We start from the raw sequence: 21,109 nt of genomic DNA, 5'->3' as shown, positions 1-21,109 counted from the left end.
TCCCTAGTATTACACATGGTTGAATTACAAACAAAGAAAAATAAATATCAGTAGCAGATTGAGACATGATTTTAAACTGAGGTAAAGCTTATCATGAATATAAAACAGTTAACTTAATACCAGAGAGAAATTACTTAAATTTCACAACACAAAGAACAGCAATGTGGGCGAATGGTTGAAGACACTCACATCTCTTTACTGAGGCTGCTGATCTTCTGACTGTCAGAACTCAGATTCTCTTGATACTGCAAGTTCTGCTGCTTCAAAGCATCCAGCTTCAACAAGTACAGAGAAAACAGTTTAGAAACATCCTCTGACAATCTAAAAATATACACATTATAGGACAAGGACAACCTGAAGCGGGCACTAATAAATATGTAAAATTCTGCACACATCTGACAAGAGATTTGCATAACATTCTGCTATCTCATGTTTTCAGATAACACAGAAATAGACTCTTCCTCCAGTTTGCAAAAAAGAATAGAAACTGCAGATGCAGGGTTAAGACATTCTGCAGGTTTAAAAACAGAAATGTGAAGGTTCGTACTTTTGTTCAAGCATTTACATTAATTATTCAGTAATACTAATACTGCATTATTACTAATTCATGTTATTTGATCTGTAAACTTGTCTAAAAATCATCCTTGACTTTGTAGGTGGATAAAATTCTGGTTATGCATTACTGACAATTTTGGTGGGTGAAATTTTACCCATGTAGCTAGTATCCTAGCTAGTGATTGAAAGACTGAATATAACTGTACATTTAAAGGTGCAGTAGGTGATCTTGAAAAATGCTAACTTTAGCCTGATAGCACTGAAAGCGAATGTCCCACCCTCCCTGCAAATTGCCATCCAAAGCCACGCCCCCTGAACGCATGAACGCACACACAGACCAGATGATCAGAGACAACATTACAACAACACATCATGTATCATTAATCGGTGAGAAAACTTCATAGTACAGTCATGGCCAAAAGTTTTGGCAGTGACATAAATTTTGTGTTTTACAAAGTTTGCTGCTTCAGTATTTGTAGATTATTTGTAGATGTTTCTATGGTATACTGAAAAACAAAGATAAGCATATCATAAGTTTTAAAGGCTTTTACTGGCAAAAAAATATAATGAGTCAATATTTACAGTGTTGACCCTTGTTCTTCATAACCTCTGCAATTCGCTCTGGCATGCTGGATATTAGCTTCTGGGCCAAATCCTGACTGATGGCGATCCATTTTTGCCTTAGTTCTTGTTGATCATAATTTGTGGGCTTCTGCTTGTCCACTTGCCTTTTGAGGACTGACCACAAGTACTCTATGGGATTGAGATCCTCGGAGTTGCCTCAACACCAACCTGCTGCCATTCCTGAGCAAGCTCTGCACTGGTGGTGAAATGATTCCGTAGCTGACTCCTCAGGAGGAAATGGTCCTGGCGCTTCCTGCACAATCTGGGACGTCCCGAACTTTCACATGTGCTGCTGATATGATTAGTCAATTAATGCTAGCTGGTCATTTTGTGTCGGGATCAAAAAACAATGAAATGGTTTTTTTTTTGTGTGTGAAAAGTTCATTTTTTTGGCCAGTGAAGCTTTTAGCAATCGCCACGAGCCGCAGGGTTTAATTTGGATTTGTCTGTGCATGTTTTTTTTACTCTCATAGATTTTGTTACCATTGTCATGCATTATACGACTGATAGACTGCAACGGTTGGACTTTATCATCATCAAATCATCAAATGTGTTCTACTGAAGAAACAAAGTCACCTACATCTTGGATGCCCTGGGGGTAAGCAGATAACCATCAAATTTTAATTTTTGGGTGAACTATCCCTTTAAGCAGCAAACTTCGCAAAACACAAAATTTATGTCACTGCCAAAACTTTTGGACATGACTGTACAGTTAGTAAAAGTACTACAATACCAGGAAGTAAGATCAGGTTGTTGATGTTTGTCTGCCATTCTCGCTCTATCTGTACAGCGTGCGTGAACGCGCTGATGACGTATCCTGTCTGCGCGAACCAGGTGCGCAGAGGTATGCAAATACATACGTTGACAGGCAGGTAGGAAAGCCAATTAAAACACTCGGAATGTGCGTTTTGATTTGTCAAACATTTCTTGGTCCTATGCCTTCCACAGAATATATAAATACAGATCAATACATTTAGACCACTTAAATTAATGATTGCTATCGGGATGTGAAGAGACTTTCAACCAGCATAACAAAAAAACTTTCTGAAGACAATCACCTATTGCACCTTTAAGATTAGTAAGCACTTATGTCACACTAGTCGCATGCAAACATGTATATTGGCTAAGTTTTGTGGCTATACTTTCAAAACAATCTGCATTTTCGAGTCAGCATGTAATCAAAATGGACAATTCTTTTTTTTATTCTAAATGATTATAAAGTTAAAGGTGATTTATCCATTTCTTTTATTTTTATTAATGTGCTCTCACAATCTTTAATTTAAAAACATTAATGATAATAATCCGTCCCCTTCAGCAACCCATCACTCACGTGAGATCGCAGTGATTGCAAACACTGCGTTATAATCAATTCACAATGGACAAAACCATATACATCAAAATAGGGAAGAAAAGACTGCCACTTCTGTCAATGCCTACTTTTATTGCTTTACACATACAGTTAATGAAATTTTGGATGCGTCAAAATTATTTTTTTTAATTTCTGATCATTTTTAGCAGTTGAAGATGTTACCTCATTTCTCAGAGAGTCTAATTCCTTGTCCTTTTCTGAGATCAAGGCACTCTGTTTTTGAAGAGACTGCTGAAGTGCTGATTTCTCCTTTTCTGATTCACTTTTGAAAGTGCTTTCCCTGCACAGAAGAGATTGTATGATATGTGCATTCTGCATGCAAGGAAAAAATTTAACTTTAGTCATCATTTACTCGCCCCTCAAGCAGTTCACACTGCTGCTTTCTATGATGTAAAAAGCATGCAGCTCCAAAAAGCGTCATAAGTTTTCAGATTTCAAATCACATATTCCTGCACCAGCTGAGTGACTCACTGGAGATTAATAGAAATGCCATTGCATGACTTCTGAAGACTTATATATAGTTCACAAGTCATGATGGACTAATTTTATGATGCTTTTTAAATTTTCTTTCAGAGAGATTTCCTGGTCACTTTATGCTCTCATTGCATGGAAAAGAGTAACTTGAACATTCTCCTAAACATCTCTTTTTTGGTTCCACAGAAGAAGAAAAAAAGTTTTGTCACGAGGATGAGTAGATGACAATTTTTTAACTATTCCTTATCATTTGAGGTTGTAGTAGGCCAATGACAGACTGGAACTAAAAATCAGGCCCAGACCTAAAACAGTCTATAAAAACAGCCTATATGTCTATAAAAACATGAATAAAATGCTATAGGACAGATCAGTTGAAACACTAAACACCGTCACTGTCTGTACTACTGCCATCTTGATATTGTAACAAATTCTCCCCTGTACATATTTTTCTTTTTGTAAAAGTTCATTACCTCATTTTCATCTCCTTCAATTGGTCGTTGAGACTGTCACACTCCTTTTTGAGCTGCATTAAGATAACAGTGAAGCGAATTCAGGATATTTACTTCTCACAAAATAGCACATAAATGAGAACAAGATAATATTCAAAAAACAAAACAGAAATTAGTTTAAGCATCTGGATTTTGAGTCTTTTCTGGTACAAAATAAAACCGTAAAATATTACACACATTTTTCTTAACATACATTTAGCAGAATGTTACTGTCTTTGTGGCTGCTGGCAAGTTCCAGTGTTAGCTTTTCCTTCTCATTTTTCAGAGCCTCAACTGCCTGGGCTTTTTCAGTGTCTGCTTGTTTCAACTCCTCACTGTAATACACAAAATTATTTTGTTTATTAGGCCTCTTTTGAACTGCTGGAGAACCACTGTTTTACGCTGTTTCCCCAAAAAAAACACTACAATGATGTCACATTTGAACTTTTATAGTGTGTTTGGCGATGTTTTTTTGTCTGTGTCAACACCCTCAATCAATATTTACTGTAACGATAACCAAAGAATGTGGGGAAAAGACATTTATATAGCTACTTCAAGGATTAAAAAACAACAACAGATGTTGTATTAACGGTGTCAATTATTTGTAACATGTTAACCGGCAAATATTAAATCACAGAAATTAACACTTTACTTTTCCCAGCCCTAATAATAATCTGAATGAATATCATACAGAAATGACTTAATCTACACAATTCCAAAGAATACAGAATTCAAGTGTAGACACTCACATCTCTTTACTGAGGCTGCTGATCTTCTGACTGTCAGAACTCAGATTCTCTTGATACTGCGAGTTCTGCTGCTTCAAAGCATCCAGCTTCAACAAGTACAGAGAAAACAATGAGCAGCTTGAAGCAGACACTACTAAATATAAATTATTCTACAGATATCGGAGGAGAAATAGCCTATATGCAGGATTAAAAAGAGAAAAAAAAAAAGTGTAGAGCTCATATTGGCATTTACACAAATTATTCAAGTTATCTGAACTGCACATTTGTATAAATTGCGCTTTTACCAGCAGGTTAGCTTTCCCAGGTAGATGAATGTCTGGTTAGAGCAAATACATTACTAATGTACAGTCGATGTACTTCTCAAAGTAGAAGAAGAAGAAGAAGGAGTATGAAAACATTTATTTTTTAAAGGGGTCATATGATGCGATTTCAATTTTTCCTTTCTCTTTGGAGTGTTACAAGCTCTTGGTGCATAAAGAAGATCTGTAAAGTTGCAAAGACTAAAGTCTCAAATCCAAAGAGACATTCTTTATAAAAGTTAAGAGTCAGCCATGCCTACCTAAAACACCTCGCGTTTTAACACGCCCCCACATGTCTACGTCACGATGTGGGAAGATTTGCATAATGCCGCCCAAATGTTCACACAAAGAAAGAAGGCGTAACTTTTATTCTCGCTGTAGTATTGTTGTTGCCGCCGGCGCCATGTAGTGAAGGCACTGTGTTTCGTTGTGAAAGCAAAATTACTTTGTTTGGCCTTCCAAAAGAGGACGTTATCCGCTTCGTCATATTTTTAGCAACATCATATGACCCCTTTAAGGGAAAAACTATTTCTCTTAATTTTAATTTTTCTTTTAGTTTTAAAGGGGTCATATGACGTTGCTAAAAATAACATTATTTTGTGTATTTGGTGTAATGAAATGTGTTTATGCGGTTTAAAGTTAAAAAAACACATTATTTTCCACATACTGTACATTATTGTTTCTCCTCTCTTAACTTTTATAAAGAATATTTCTTTGGATTTGAGACTTTAGTCTTTGCAACTTTACAGATCTTCTTTATGCACCAAGAGCTTGTAACACTCCAAAGAGAAAGGAAAAATTGAAATCGCATCATATGACCCCTTTAATTTTAATAGTAAACCTCTGTTACTCTGTTAAATGAAAGGAACTGTTCAATTTTCATTTGTTCACATTTTAAAAGATTAATTACACTGTTAATGTTTTATGCCTTAATGTGTTCACCACCATTTTTGATAAAAGTTTTATAAAATCATACATTCAGAAAAGTTAAAACAGACAACTCAAGGTCCTACTGCAGTAAAAATAAATAAAATAAAGTAAAAATGAATGAATTAATTACATTGAATTTTATAAATTAAATTGATTGGACATGCTTTTTGATTATTAACATTTAATTAAACCATTAACAAAGAATTCACAAACATTGAAATGGAAAAAAATCATAGGGCTCTAAAAATGCAATTTTTATTAAACTTTTAAAGGGGTCATATGATGCGATGAGGACCTACAATAATGTACAGTATTTGAAAAATAATGTGTTTTTTGAACATTAAAGCATGTCAACATATTCCGTTACACCAAATACACAAAATAATGATCTTTAAAAAAGCATCATATGACCCCTTTAATAAATTAAATTTCAAGATTTCAATTAGACCTGATTTTGATTACCAAAATGTAATTTAACTATTAAAACAGAGTCCACAAAAATTAAAAATTATAAACAAAGAATCTAGAAAAACTAAAATGGGGGAAAAAAATGAAGTTGGGAAATAATAAAATGTTTAAAAAATAAATTATTATTATTAGTAGTAGTATCTGTGACCCTTAAAGGGCACACACTTGGGTCTAATCTGGGTTTGTTGTTTTAGTGTCGGAACTGCAAAACACGGCAGAAGCGTCACAATCCTGTTACCAAAGACTAGAAATCACACAGAGATGACAGGACTGTGACACTTCGTCCCTTTTTGTCCTTATTATGACAAAGGTGTTAAATGTTATACCTTGGAATAATTCTTCCCTAACCTCAGCATGATTTTACCTTGCACTGCATTTCTTGCATTGAGTTCTTGAGCTGCGTTACCAGAGCCTCAGCCTCAGACTTGTCTTTCTGAAGTTGTTGGTTCTCCTGGGTCAGGCTCTCCAGTGAAGCCTGTGCAGTCTGTTCTGCTTTCTCTGAGACCTACGTGCAAATTAACAGTAGGGGAAGAGTTCAGCCTGAGGTCACATTCTGATTCTGATTAAGCATCATGAGATATTTAGTATAGTATAGATGTTTTTAAATGCTACATTTTATAATTTTACCATTTCTTCAAATAGTTTTTATGGATTTATAATCTATTTATAATCTAGTATTTTCGCTGCAAAGTTCAAGACCTACACTTACAACTGCAGTACATGAATTGTCAAAATAGCCCCATGCTCTTTCACAAATTAAGTATTATGGTCTTACCGTAGCTTTTTCTTTAATGGTCTTCAACTCCTCAATCTGTTTCCTCAGCTCCAGGCTTTCATCCTGAGACACTTGGAGCTCCTGTTGCACTTTTTCAAACTTGCTGTTTAGTTCCTGCATTTCTTTTGTATGCTGTTCCACAGCATCTGCAAGTGCTTTCTCTCCCAAAGCAAGCATGTCTTTGGCTTTAGACTGATTGTCTTCAGCACCCTTCTCCTGAGGAGTCATGGGAAAATGGCAATTTTCAAGTCATATAAGAGTGCACTTGATAAGCAGAATGAAAAAGGGGAGAAAATTACCACAACTGGTAGAAAAGTTGAAATCAATTCAAATAAGATCAGGAATTTTAATAACGTTAGAAGTGTTAAAGGGATAGTTAATCCAAACATGAAAATTGAATCACCATTTACTTATGTTGATCCAAATCCATAAGACTTTGGTTAATCTTTGAAACAATTGAGGATATTTTAATGAAACCAGAGAGGTTTCTTAGAAAACTTAGAAGAACTTTTAAGATCCACAAAGTTAAATTCGTTCAACATATAAAGTAATCGTATCTCTTCAAAAGGATGAGAAATCTTGGAGTAAACTTCTTGATTCATATGGATTCATTTTACGCAGCCTTTATGATCCTTTGGGATCTTCTAAATTTTGGTTACCTGGACCTTTAATGGAGGGACAGAAACCTCTCAGGTTTCATTTAAAAATTCTTACTTTGTGATTTGAAGATGAACCATGTGATTGGAACGACATGCAGGTGAGGAAATTATGATAATTTTCATTTCTTGGTGAACTATCCATTCAAATCATTACACTTAAACACCAGAATCAGACAATGCGTTTATTCCGGTTGGGAACGATAAGTATGTGATGGGAGAAGTTTAACAGTTCTCACCAAAAGCTTGATCCTCTCCTGCAGGTTGGAAAGCTCTGCTTGGTGTCTCTTCTCAAGAATTTTGGCTTCATTCTCAGCCTGGACTTGTGCTTGAGACCGTTTCTCCTCAACCTGAGCTGCCTTCTCCCTCTCCTCTTCAAGCTGGTTCTGAAGCTCGTCTAGTCTCCTGAAATTAGGGAGGATTTGTGAATTGGGTATGAGTTCCTGAAATAAGGCTTGATTTGCAAGATTACAATTTAGTCTACCAAAATATTAGGCCCCACAAACTAAATCACGCTAATATGTAAACAGAGATAAATACTTCTGTTTACTTTCTGTATGGTTTTGTTTTTAAGCATTTTAATCAAGCATATTTAAGCAGACCTTTCTTTCTGCTTGATATCCTCATTCAGCTTTGTTATTACAGTAGAACTGTCTCCTGATGACTTTGTCATGTCCATAATGTCATTCTCAAGTTTAGTCTTGTCTTTGGTCAGCAGCAGTATCCTTTCTTCGTTTGCTTTCAAATTTCTCTGTAAACCTTAAGATGGAACAAGATACCAATCATACATAATTACAAACATGACATTTTAATTAGTTCTTTCACTGATTCATATTTCATTGAAGAACTTGGTACTGACCAGCAAACTGACTCTTCATATCCTGTAATTCAGCAGAGAGAGATGTGCATTGTTCCTCTTTATTCCTGAGCTCCTCACGTAATTCTGAAATAGACAGCAAATCAGTCACGCTGAATGTAAATTTCAATAAGCTCTACAAAATCTTACATATTTCAAGTCATAACTGTGTAATCTGTGCATACACATACCTTGATTAGTCTGAGCAGATTTGGCTTGATCATTAGATGTTTTTTCAAGATTCTGTTTCTAGAAAATTAAGAATGTGAATTGATTTGAGGATTGTTATGGCTGAAACATTCTCTGGCTTAATTCCTTGTATTTGCTTTGTTATTTTGTTGTGTTGTGCATCAGAGGATCGCCAAAGTTAGACTGACATTCATTCACTCACTGAATCAGTCAGAGTGGTTCTTGAGTTTAACGCCTACATTTCCTAAACATAGACCCCAGAACCCCACCATCACCCCTGCCACTCAAGTAGGCTATAATCAGCGGTGTCATTATTTCTGCCTTTCATATGTACTTGTGATACTTAAAGAAGTTGTTCACCCAAAGATGAATGACCTCTGAGACTTACTTTCTTCTGTGGATCACAAAAGATTATATTTTGAAAGTAAGTGGGGTCTAAACAACATTGGACCACGCCGACTTTCACTGTATGGACAAAACAAAACAAAAAAAACAGTAAATGACAGAATATTCATTTTTGGGTGAACTATCCCTTTAAGTGCTTCTATTATCAGTTACTTTAGTGCCTTTGCTGTATTTCTCTCATGAGATAATTTAACTAGACGGTTTCCATTCAGGTATCTTTTCACAGTCACTTACCAGCTCACTAACTTCTTGCTCCAGAGAGCTCTTTTCCTGCAACAGGCCATTCAGCTCTTGCTGTTTACCCTCTAGTACCGAGTTCAACTCAGTGACCTAAAGCAAGGTATAGCACCATAATGGAGAAAAATGACAGGGAACAAAACATGAGGAATGTCACACACAAAAACTTGCCAGTCATACAATTTGGAACTTAAAAGTGAAGGACTGAAATATCATGGAAAATAAAATCTCAGAACACTCTTAAGAACAATGTTACCATGGATGTATAGGGCTGCATGATTTGGAGAAAAAAATAATAATTTTGATAAAATTAAATAAAAAAATAATCCAGGTTTGCCATGCTTGTTTGTAGGGTCACACAATTTAGCAAACATGTTGTAATTGTATACATTTTATATGGCTATAAAACAATAATAATAATAAAAGAAATTCTTATTACCAAATAAAAATATAGAAGATACCCAGGTTAAAGATTACAGGTTACAGGTTAAAGATACCCAAACTCAGAGCAGATGCTGATATGGAGTTTGTTTGGAGCAGCATTTACTGTGAACTGAGCTGCTCTGAGATGCTGCAAACAATGGCAGATCATGAGCTGCTCGTGTATGAACACAGTGCTGCGCTTCACTCTGAAACACAGTGCATATATTTACTTAATTAAATCAGTCTTTGAAATTTGACAATTGCACTAAGCCATACTGTGATTGTTTTTTTATTTATTTCAATGAATCATGCAGCCCTATTATGCAGAATGCACAAATGACATGATCAAACAATAAGAATGATCGAACGAACGAACACCACTGATGTCAAATTTGGCACAATGCACCTTCAATGTGTCAAATGAGATTTGAAAACTATAGCAGACGGACTGATTCCTGCCTGTTTCTCATATAAAGCTATTGTATGGCTTCAGAATAGCTGAAATGCCACTTTTGTCACTGAGCTCGACAGCCCCAGTTTCCACGCATAGAATAGAATAGAAAAGAGCAACTTGGACATTCTGCTAATGGTATGTGTTGATTACAGCATTACATTTATATTTACTCTCATGGCATTGTATGAGGCATGCAATCAATGTTTCTACAAATAACTAAAAAAAGAGATCAAAAACTTCATTTTATATAAACTATAAATAGACATACTATTAATAAAATAAATAGCACTCAAATAGTGCTTTTTTGTGTGTTTACAATCTACATTTGTTATTATTGATCTAACCATTATTTAATTACAAAATGGTTTAGGGTGTCTTGGAATCTAAAAATAAATGGAGTTCGCACTCCAAAGAACATAGCATTTGTGCCAAAATCTTTGGCAACTGCTGTTGATTCTTCATTATCAGCCTTTGTAGATTCCTCGTTATGCATGTTCTACTTGCAAATGGTCATAAAGGCCTACCTTTTCTTCCTGAGATCTGGATTGGCTTTTTGCCTCCTCTATTTGGGTCAATAACCTTTGCATCTCTTGGTTCCCTTGACTTTGCTGTGACTGCAGAGTCTGAACGGCTGTTTTTTGCTCCAGAGCTTCTTGTGACTTTTCATCCAACTGCTGACCTAACTTAACTCCCGTGTCCTCTAGTTCTTTTACCCTGAGCTCAGCACTGTGAAGTTTTCCCAAGACATCCTCCATTTCCACCAGGTGCTGCTCCTCTGCCTTCTCCAAATTGGTACGTAGCGTTTCTACCAGCCGTTCGTTCTCTTCGGTGACTTTCAGGAGCTGTGCCTTGTGCTCTTTGGCTTCACCCGTCCACTCCATGGTTTCAGAAGCATGTTTGTTAGCAAGCTCTTCGAGCTCCAGTTTATGTGTTAATTTCAACTGTTCCAGAGCACTGTGTACCTCCAGCAGCTCAGATTTGCTTGCCTCATGGGAGGTTTTGAGCTCCTCCAAGGCTTGCTGATGTGAGGCCTCAATTGATGCTAGTTTAGCATTCCAGTCCTCAATGATATTTGAATTCTCCTCCTTGGATTTCGCCAGCTGACCTAAAAGCTGCTCGTTATCCTTCGATAAGCGACCTGAGGATGACTGGAGCTGTGACAGAGATTCACTGTGTTCTTTTTCTCGAGCCGCAAGCATCTCACGCAAGAAAGACAGCTCTGCTTGGTGACTGTCACTTTGAGCAGCCAGCTGTGTACGGAGGGAACAGAGTTCCTCCTGGAGTACTGCCATGGTGGAGTCAGTAACCCCATCCTGCCCTGGTAAAGCTTCCAGTGACTTACGAAGTGCAGCTACCTCCTTGTCCCTCAACGCAAGATCCCGCTCCAACTCCAATATATGGGACTTCTCCGAAACCGTGGCCACCTAAAAGAAAAAAATGCTCTTTTAGTTAACTACTGTATGTGTGCTGTATGGATAAGTGAGAAGTAATCTGATGGTATGGATATGATCGTCTTTTCAGGTTAAAGTGGATAATTTAAATATATTTTCATAGAAATGTAGTTCCATTCAATTTATAGGAGCAATGTTACATTGTTTAAAAAAGTTTAAAAAAAAAAACACTGGGACAGAATTGGGAGGATTAAGGACTTTACAAGAGGGTGAACAACCACCAACCTAAAACTGATCATCTAACTGGGTTCCCACACTTGAATGGATTATCATGATCTTGTCTGTAAATTTTTCATAGACATTGTTGAGCAGATTTACATTTATATTTATGTTTGTTTGATTTCTTAATCAAATTTAGTAAGATCTTCAACCCTCTGCTTTACACTACCTCTCCCTAATAGACTGCAATAGTTGGGTTCAGAAAGTTAAAAAGTTTTCCAAAAGAGAACTGATTTTTAACAATAACCTATAAACTTTTTAAGCCTGCTGTGAGCCCTGATGTTAATCAACTGTATATGCTTTAGTTGAAGCCATCAGTTTATTTCAATTTATTTAAAAAAAAAAAATCTTGATTAACAGCAGAATCCCTTTGAACCTGGTGAAAAAAAAAGTACATTACCCATGTTGCTCTGAAGAAAATGTGATGTAGTCGTGAGTGATTTTGTAATAAACATAAAATATATTGTGTCTATATATACAGAAGTAGCCAAAAGTGATGTCCGGTCTAGGAAAATGGACATAATTTATTAAAACATTTTATTAAGGATTTTGTAAGCATATTGCATAGTTGTTCTAGGTGTGTAAAACTAATATATGCACTTAATTGTTTCATTTGTAATAATGCAATGAAACAACAAGATGTGTGTCATACAAGAAAAATTATTTAATTCATAATTATATTCTTGTTTTCAATGTATGCTTTTTTCTGTAAGCTTTTTGGTTTTCTATGCATTTTTGTGCATAGTAAAAAAATCCACATTCCATGATAAACTGTAGTTTGCTTTCTTGCCAAATAATTGTGTCAGCTAAAAACCTTAACCAAGTGTTTTCTTCTTCCCAATATATTTTTTATTTTGTAGGGTCATTAACTCTTTCCCCGCCAAACAATGAATTTTCCACACTTTCACTGTTATACGCTCGGGGGCGCTATTACGCATCTCCTGAATGAGTCCAGAATGTCGTGATGAAATGTTACCGAGTGAAACTTGCCTACATTCAACAAGTGTTGATAAGAAAAAAAAAAAAAAAAAGCTTGAAGCTAGAATAAAACAGATTTTTGCTTAAAAGTAAAGGTTCTGTTCTTTATTTTGATGTATTGCGTGTTCAGATATTCATACAACAAAATAATTCTGGGGGCTAGGGCTGGGTATCGTTCAAAAATGTTCGATATCAATACCTTGACTTCGATACCGGTTCCTGAACGATACGTTTTATGAAATCAATTTTAACAAGATTCCATTATCTAAAAAAAAACAAAAAACTCTGGTTTTATTTTTCAGCTTGTTGATGTTTATACAACTCGAAGACTCATCTCCTGAGCCACTGCACAAAGGAACAAAATGTAACCAACACAATAAATCAGTGCAAAATAGTTTTAATAAAGCTCAAATAGTCTTCAGTTTACACATCTGTTAGGCTAAATTTACACTAGTTATTGTTCGTGTTAAAACACATAGCTCAGACAGAATCATGATTTCCATTTATTTTCCACTGATTTACTGATGAGCATTAGCAGCTTCCTCCAGCGCTGTGTGCTTGCATGAATGGTCACATAACACGCGCTTTCGGTACGTTAGTATGAACGGACATCTGCATATGATCGGAACTCCACGCATCTCCCCCGCTACTCTCCATTGCAAATGAATGACCGGTCTGTCGCTTGTGGTTTGTCGGAGATAGTGGAAAGCTGGCTTGAAACGCAGTGGAAACGCCACTACGACGAGGATCGTTTTCATTTTAAAACATAAACGTGCCAGTGTAAATGTAGCCTTACATCTATGGGGGCTGGGACGATTTCGATACTCGATGGTATCGAGGCAATTCGGTCGGTGCCTAAAAAGTATCGAACTCGATACCCAGCCCTACTGGGGGCCATGAAATTGTAGTGAAAATGATCAAAAATGCTGGCAGTGGCTGGCAACTTTTTTTCAAAAAGTCTAGGGGAGAAAGAGTTAAAAGCAAATTAGAAATTTCCTCTCTGGACATCATTTTTGGCCACTACATATAAATATAAATCAATTTAATTGAATAATTTTATATTTCTTTATAATATTTCTTTGAAGCCGTTAAGTACACTGTCTTATACCTTTGTCTTTTTTCCGATTTTTAAATACTTTTGTGCTTCAAATAAAAGTTTGTAATGTTGTAATTTGCTTTATAGCTGGTGGTTTGGTTCAACAAAAAATGCTTCAACAAAAACATTTAAAAATCCCTATGGGAAAAATGAATGGAAAAACCAAAATCCAGAACCAACCAATGCACTCTGTATACAAAATATATATTTCCTATAGAACTTCCTAAGTTTGTACGGATTTCCAAAGGACAACTTATAATCACCTGATGTTTTCAGGTTCTCTATGACTGTGGGAACCCTGGTACAAAACAAATTTGCGTTCTCCATACCTATATGTATATTAAGACACCACAATAATATTACAGCAATTAGATATTTAGTGTGTGTTAGTAATCATTCCTCAAATTAGTTACTAATTAGAATAATTGAACAACATGCAGTGAAGATCCCTCACTGATGCCCTGACATATAAAAAATGTTAGCTGGAGCATTGTAGCATATCTTCAGTGATCCTTGACCCGTAGCCCAGGTGAAGATCCATTACCCTAGAGTCTTCTAACTCCCTCTGAAGTTTGTCAGCTTTGGTCTTTTCAAAGAGAAGACTCTGTTCAAGCTCCTTAAGAAGGGCATGCTCCAGCTGCGTCTGCGTCTGTTAGTACAGAAAGGGGAGAGGAAGAAACACAACCAGTGCCACCATCACATGCCAGCCTGATGCAGAAAGACGAGGGGTGAGGAGGACAGTTGTGGAAATGTAACGCAGAAAAAGAGGAGCAGGAAGATGTTGTGATGAATGAAAGTCAAATCAATGCCACAGCTGAGGAAAGTGTGAGGAAATATTGCAAGAGTATTGGTCAATGCTTATAGACATGCTGATGATGGCCAAACAAACAAATAAAACGGCAGACATTGCCAAATGCCATGCAGCATTATAGTGACTGGGGTTAGGAACAGTAACAAAAACGGTACTTTGACCACAACAAAGAGGAGAGGAACAATAAAAAAGTTATTCCTCATGACTAAGCACTAAATCAAATAAAACATGATTATACTGAAGTTCGCACAATGAGATCTTCATGTAGGTTAGTGACTTGTTACGGCATTTCAGATTAATTCAGTATTTATTACTCTACCAAATTCAATAGACTTCCAAGACTATTTAAAAAGACAAAAGTATTTAACATCATGCTGTACACTGTGTGGGCTGGATGATCAACTTGACAAATTAACTTGAAAGTTGACAACAAAAACCGGTATTCGGTATGAACCGGTATACCGCCCAGCACTACAATATAGTATCCATTTTCCATGGAAATTCACTTGTAAAACAACTGACCTTTGTTATTTTAAAACAATTAAACAATTTTACTTAGTACAGCTACAACTGATCAAGTATGTAAAGCATCTCCACAAGAATTCATTGTCTAGGTTGCTGATTTGCATGTTTTATAACCTAAAATCATTAGCCAACAGTTTCATGAATTTAAATGGATGAAAATAACCTAAGAGTTATTTTTGAACAAGTAGGTCAAGACATGAAAACAACTCAAATGTGCAATAATGAAGGTTGGAAACAATCAATGAACCTATCAAGAGTACTTGATTCATGAATAGGGCAAGATAAAACAAAACCAGAAAATATAAACTAAAATATGTAACAGACACATTACAGCTCTTTAAAATCTTATTTTGCAGATGATTCGTACAAATATATTGAACTCAAAGCAGTGTGACCAAGACTTATGTATAATATTTGAAAATGCATGTTTGGATCCGTTCTGCTGAATGGATACAATGAGTACTTTCATAGTTACGTTAGGTCAACAAAAAACTGGCAGTGAGTCCAGTCTAAATAAAATAATTTTCTCATTGTGGTAAAACTGGACTCATCCAGATTTACTTTTCCCTAATTTAAATTTCAAGCTAAATAAAGAGATGATGCCACAACTTAAAGCAGGGATCTCCAATAGGGGTGTAACGTGTTTTCGTACCGAACGGTTCACAGGGCAAATTCCAAATAGAAGTGATCATCCCTATGCCCTACTTCCTTCGAAGGGCAGAGCCCTTGGAGTGGAGACTTTGGAGTGAGCAGGGCATGTGCGTGCCATTATGTAGCCGTTTGGAACTGTTGCAAATAAACATACATTTTATATTTTAAAAAGTACCGGCATAAAAAAAATATACATTTTATATTTTAAAAAGCTTTATATATATAATTTTTTTATATATTATATAGCATATTTTAAAAACTTTTTAAAATATAAAATTTATGTTTATTTGCAACAGTTATGCTAACAACAATTAAAAGACATTTATGCCATTAAAACAGCGACATTTGCTGACGGACAGGGTTGCTCTCCAGGAGCAGGGTTGGAGACTCCTGTCTTAGGCCTTCTGTTTTAAACAAGCAACATGTAAATAATAGACATGGATAACATTGAAAATGCTTTCCCACAGTACTTTCCCACAGCACTGTAAACCTGCAGCTTTGAAGTCTATGTTAGCGGTCAATCTGTGGTATTTAGAACCTCTATCGGTCACGCATCTTGTCATGTAAATTCAGTGAATGGATCAAAGTCTAGTGTGACCACAGCTGTGGGTCTGAATGTTATATCAGAGCAAAAATGTTCAAATACCTCCAAATCTCCTTTGGTAATGCAAGCTTCCTCCACCCGAAACTGCAGGTCCTCCACCTTCCTGTTTGGGACAATAATTCTTTATCAGTCAGTTTTTATTTTCATTTTACGTTCTTACTCCTTCGTCAGCTGTATTGTAAGGGTTTATTTTTATTTATTTATATTTTTCCATTGCAGGGCATGAGAAATAAAAAGCCATTAAATAAATAATAATAATGTCATAAATATAAAAAACTATAACTCAAGTAAAAGTGAGTACGTCAGCTGGTGCACTATTTAGTAACTATAAAATAACTTGGGTTGTATTTTTATAGTAAATATTTTATAAAGTTACCAGAAAGAGAGAAACAGAATTCTGACATGCTGCTAAGAAAAATGCAAGAACTTTTTTCCCCATATAATCAGAGTTAAAGGTCACCAAAACTGGTTAACAGCATTCTTCAAAATATCATCTTTTGTGTTTGACAGAGTGAAGAAAGTCATACAAGTTTGGAATGGCATTACGGTGCATATATTATGTCAGCATTTTTATTTTTGGGTGAACCCTATTCTCATTCTACGGAGCCCCTAAAGGGACATGGTGGTGGAAAAAAATCAGATTGAGTGAAAAATTTGGGGTGGGAGGAAAAAATATTTGTCAGATTTTTTGCGTTCTCTCGCAAAACTTTTGCAGTCCCTCAAGAAACGTTGCGTTCCCTCGCAAAACTTTTGCGTTCTCTCGCAAAACCAGTTGAGTTCAGACAAACACTTCCTGTTTACTTTACAGATTGTAGTGGTTCATACAGCTCCATACGTTCACAGTGGAGCAGTTCATAGAGTTTTGTTTTGAACTTGGACGAAATAGTCAGTGCATGCTTATCAAGGCACGGTTTTGGGACATTCTAAAACGCTTAATTAAAATAACGGTCGCCTAAAAAAACTCACGCTGGGGGCTCAGCTAGAATATTTTAAACTAAAGGGCGAAAGGGTTAATATAATAAATAAAGCAATAAATGATGGCAAAACGAAGTTATACTTGTAGATTCAAAACTAAACTCGCCAGTAGGTGGCGGCAAGTCACTGCCTAATGAGCAAGGCGAAGCATTCATTCATTCAGTAACGAAGCAAATGGTTGTAGTTATGAAAGGGTTATTAATCAGTTTCGATTATCAGTACTCTCTGAATCATTCAAAGCTGCAGATTCATTCACTAACGAAACACTGCTTGGAGACGCACACCAGTTCTGTTGTGGATTTCGTTGGAACTATTATTTCCTTCTTTATAAAATTTCTAATAATCTTTTATATGATTGAATCTTCAAATTTTGCAGAATTATGCCCTATTGTAAGTGACGGAGTATTTTATGTTTCAGCGATTTTATCGCGCCGGCGCCTCATGCGCACATATTCATTGCAAACGGCCTGTTCATTATTAAAATAAAACATAGAATCACCAATACAGATAAAATGTTACACAGTCAATTTAAATAATCTGTATTGTAGTCTGTGCCGTACAGCGTGAGCTCCAGTGCGGCACATTTTTGTTCATTATGATTTTTTTCCCTTCGATATTGGAATGTACAAAGCCCAGTTAATTTAATTTAATAAATAATGGTTTAGCTTCAAATACATTGCGAATATGGAAACATTTGGATTTGTGCTGAATGAGAGCGGTACGTGAGCCCATACTTTCAGTTTCGCTTTAAATTATGTTTTGGCTTCTTTATAGCTATTCTGGGCTTGTCTGCTTTCCTGTGCATAATATGCTATATTTTATTAATAAACTGTGTACCATATTTTGGTTTTATAACGTCTTCGTCCACTAGCCTCCCTTAGGCGTTTTCTATAGCCTAACGGTTTTAAATGGGGGAGAAACGTTGCATTATGGCTATCTGCTTTACTGATAGTAATGCTATTAATGAGGTCATTAATATTACAATTGTTATTAGTATTAATAGTATTTATTAGGCCTAATACCGAATTGGGCCTCCAGTGCCACTGTTATAGTAGCATACATCAAGCGTTTTAGAATGTCCCAAAACCGTGCCTTAAACTATAAGCAAAGCTGACTGCATTTGAACTTGAGTCCAAGTTTAAAATAAAGCTCTATGAACCACTCCATTATGAACGTACGAGCTGTATGAACCACTAACTTACAAGCTGTAAAGTAAACAGGAAGTGTTTGTCTGAACTCAACTGGTTTTGCGAGAGAACGCAAATATCTTTGCGAGAGAACGCAAAAGTTTAGCGAGGGAACGCAAAGTTTTGCGAGAGAACGCAAAAAAAAATTCATCCCACCCCGAATTTTTTTCCCACCACCATGTTTAGGGGCTCCGTATCATTCTATGAATTTTATTGAACAAAAAAGCAAAAGCCTCTTAGTGCCATCTGAAATTTTCTTCTGAAATTAGCATTTTTCTCAGGCTCCTATGTGTAGGTTCAGTAATTACACTTTAATGGCAATGAATAGGTTCTTTTCACTGCCATGAAAGTTAAATAACTGAACATAAACATAGGAGCCTGAGAAAAATGCTAATTTTATAAGAACATTTCAGGTGGCACTTACAGGCTTTTGCATCTGAACTCTTCATATGCTCCTTCATCAACAATATCAATATTCATTATCAATGAATACGGTGTCTACTAGCTCTAAGGTTATTTATATGCAAATACATTCCTAAAAGTCGTGAAAAGCCACCAAATTCAAACTGATTTCATAGAGTCTTTAATATGAAGAAATCTTAAATTGATTCATTAATACTACACCTTTTCTCCTCCTCCAGCTGGTTGAGCAGTTCCACCTTCTCTCTGTCCGCAGCCTCCACAAGCGCTCGCAGCTGGTCCATTTTGGCATCAACCTCCAATACATACTACAGAAACGATTCAAAACAATTACATTTACCTAATCTACCCTTATAACTTGCATTAATATTTTCCATATTTTATATATATATACAGTGCTGTGAAAATATTTTTGTGAATATATATATATATATTTTTTATTTTTTTTGCATGTTTGTCACACTTAAATGATTCAGATCATCAACCAAATTTTAATATTACACGAAGATAACCCAAGTAAATACAAAATGCAGTTTTTAAATAATGATTTTATTTAATAAGGGAAAAAAGCTGTCCAAACCTGCCTGGCCCTATGTGAAAAAGTAATTGCCCCCTAAATCTAATAACTGGTTGTGCCACCCTTGGCAGCAACAACTGCAATCAAACATTTGCGATAACTGGCAATGAGTCTTTCACATCGCTGTGGATAAATTTTGGCCCACTCTTCTTTGCAGAATTGTTTTAATTCAGCCACATTGGAGGGTTTTCGAGCATGAATGGACTGTTTAAAGTCATGCGACAGCATCTCAATCGGATTTAAGTTCGGCCTTTTTTTTTGGCCACTCCAAAACCTTAATTTTGTTTTTCTTGAGCCATTCAGAGGTGGACTTGCTGGTGTGTTTGGGATCATTGTCCTGCTGCATAACCCAAGTGCACTTGAGCGTGAGGTCACAAACTGACGGGCAAAAATTTTGGGCAAATGTGAGACGAGCCTTTGTGTTCTTTTTGGTCAGCAATGGCTTTCGCCTTGGAACTCTCTCATGGATGCCGTTTTTGCCCAGTCTCTTCCTTATTGTTGAATCATGAACACCGACCTTAGGCAAGTGAGCCAGGCAGGTTTGGACAGCTTTTTTCCCTTAATAAATGAATTCATAATTTCAAAACTGCAGTTTGTATTTACTCAGGTTATCTTTGTGTAATATTAAAATTTGTTTGATGATCTTAATCTTTTAAGTGTGACAAATAAACAAAAAAAACAGGAAGGGGGCAAAAACCTTTTCACAGCACTGTGTATATAATATATATATATATATATATATGGATGTGGATGCTCTTAGTGAGTCATGTCAGTGAGGCTCATGCCCATAATCATAATTAGTACTCAATTAGGGTTAGTACGCAGATTAACCATAGTCTCTCCCCAAATCTCTCTCTCTTTTAAAACAGAAAACTTCCATAGACAAAGAAACATCTGCTTTTGTCCCATGAGCTCTGATTCTAGTTTTGTAAATATTTTCCTTCCTCTTTGGTGTTTATTTATTTCTTAGGGATCCATATAACCTCTTTAAATTTATTGCACAAATATGTATCACAGACTCTTCATTTTGGTTGTAATAAAATAACTATCCAAAAACTCTTATAACAATACATGGTGTAGCAAATATAAGTGAGCATAAATAGGCAATTACATTCAAACTGTATTGTTGAAGTTCTGTAACACTTTATAATGGGAACTATATTCAGTAACTTTCATTCCAAAAAGGAAAAAAAATCTAGATATTACATAAATGTTAAAAATATTACAAGTTCACATTACAGTATACTGTCATAAAGATATGACGATTACAGATGATATGATGGGATTTAATCTCAATAATTTAGTGTCATTGACCTCTGGTGGAGAACTGGTGACATGACGCTTGTGTATATCAGTTTATATAAATCATTCCAACACGTTCATTCTGTAAATAGCAATGGAAAACAGCGCGCAGCAATTTTTCTTAGGAATACATAAGGAATCTTTTAATATTTGTTGATAATTTTAACATTTAAAAAAGAGTACTGTTTGTACTGCATATAAGCTAGTTTTATCAGTGCATAAATTTAAATGACCCGATCTATTTTCTAGTTACACTCGGTAAATGATTCTGAAATTATTCATGTTTTATGACTTATTTTATTTGATTGTACTTAGTTGGCTTGCCATCAGAACTGTGCAGTGCTAAGAAAATAGACTTTTAT

At 35.8% G+C, this 21,109-nt stretch overlaps 1 protein-coding gene across 7 annotated transcripts in view; it reads right to left on the bottom strand.

The window, feature by feature from the left end:
- Positions 1-21,109, bottom strand: part of LOC107698542 (CAP-Gly domain-containing linker protein 1) — a 74,444-nt gene that overhangs the window by 9,296 nt on the left and 44,039 nt on the right. For 5 of the 7 annotated variants that reach the window (XM_016499575.1, XM_016499570.1, XM_016499572.1 and 2 more), the window contains exons 7-22: positions 19,073-19,176; positions 16,329-16,389; positions 14,240-14,344; positions 10,476-11,375; positions 9,072-9,167; positions 8,435-8,492; positions 8,247-8,330; positions 7,990-8,146; positions 7,627-7,792; positions 6,732-6,947; positions 6,321-6,461; positions 4,260-4,345; positions 3,725-3,845; positions 3,493-3,545; positions 2,711-2,828; positions 190-275 (exon numbers count right to left, since the gene is read on the bottom strand). In XM_016499575.1, coding sequence (XP_016355061.1) covers positions 190-275; positions 2,711-2,828; positions 3,493-3,545; positions 3,725-3,845; positions 4,260-4,345; positions 6,321-6,461; positions 6,732-6,947; positions 7,627-7,792; positions 7,990-8,146; positions 8,247-8,330; positions 8,435-8,492; positions 9,072-9,167; positions 10,476-11,375; positions 14,240-14,344; positions 16,329-16,389; positions 19,073-19,176 — 2,552 coding nt within the window. The remainder of the gene's footprint in view (positions 1-189; positions 276-2,710; positions 2,829-3,492; positions 3,546-3,724; positions 3,846-4,259; positions 4,346-6,320; positions 6,462-6,731; positions 6,948-7,626; positions 7,793-7,989; positions 8,147-8,246; positions 8,331-8,434; positions 8,493-9,071; positions 9,168-10,475; positions 11,376-14,239; positions 14,345-16,328; positions 16,390-19,072; positions 19,177-21,109) is intronic. The other 2 variants (XM_016499574.1, XM_016499576.1) reach the window with 2 other exon arrangements.

This window comes from Sinocyclocheilus anshuiensis, unplaced genomic scaffold (genome assembly GCF_001515605.1).
Source record: "Sinocyclocheilus anshuiensis isolate Anshui unplaced genomic scaffold, SAMN03320099.WGS_v1.1 scaffold10, whole genome shotgun sequence".
NCBI lineage: Eukaryota > Metazoa > Chordata > Actinopteri > Cypriniformes > Cyprinidae > Sinocyclocheilus > Sinocyclocheilus anshuiensis.
This window is presented reverse-complemented; position numbering and strand designations above follow the sequence as displayed.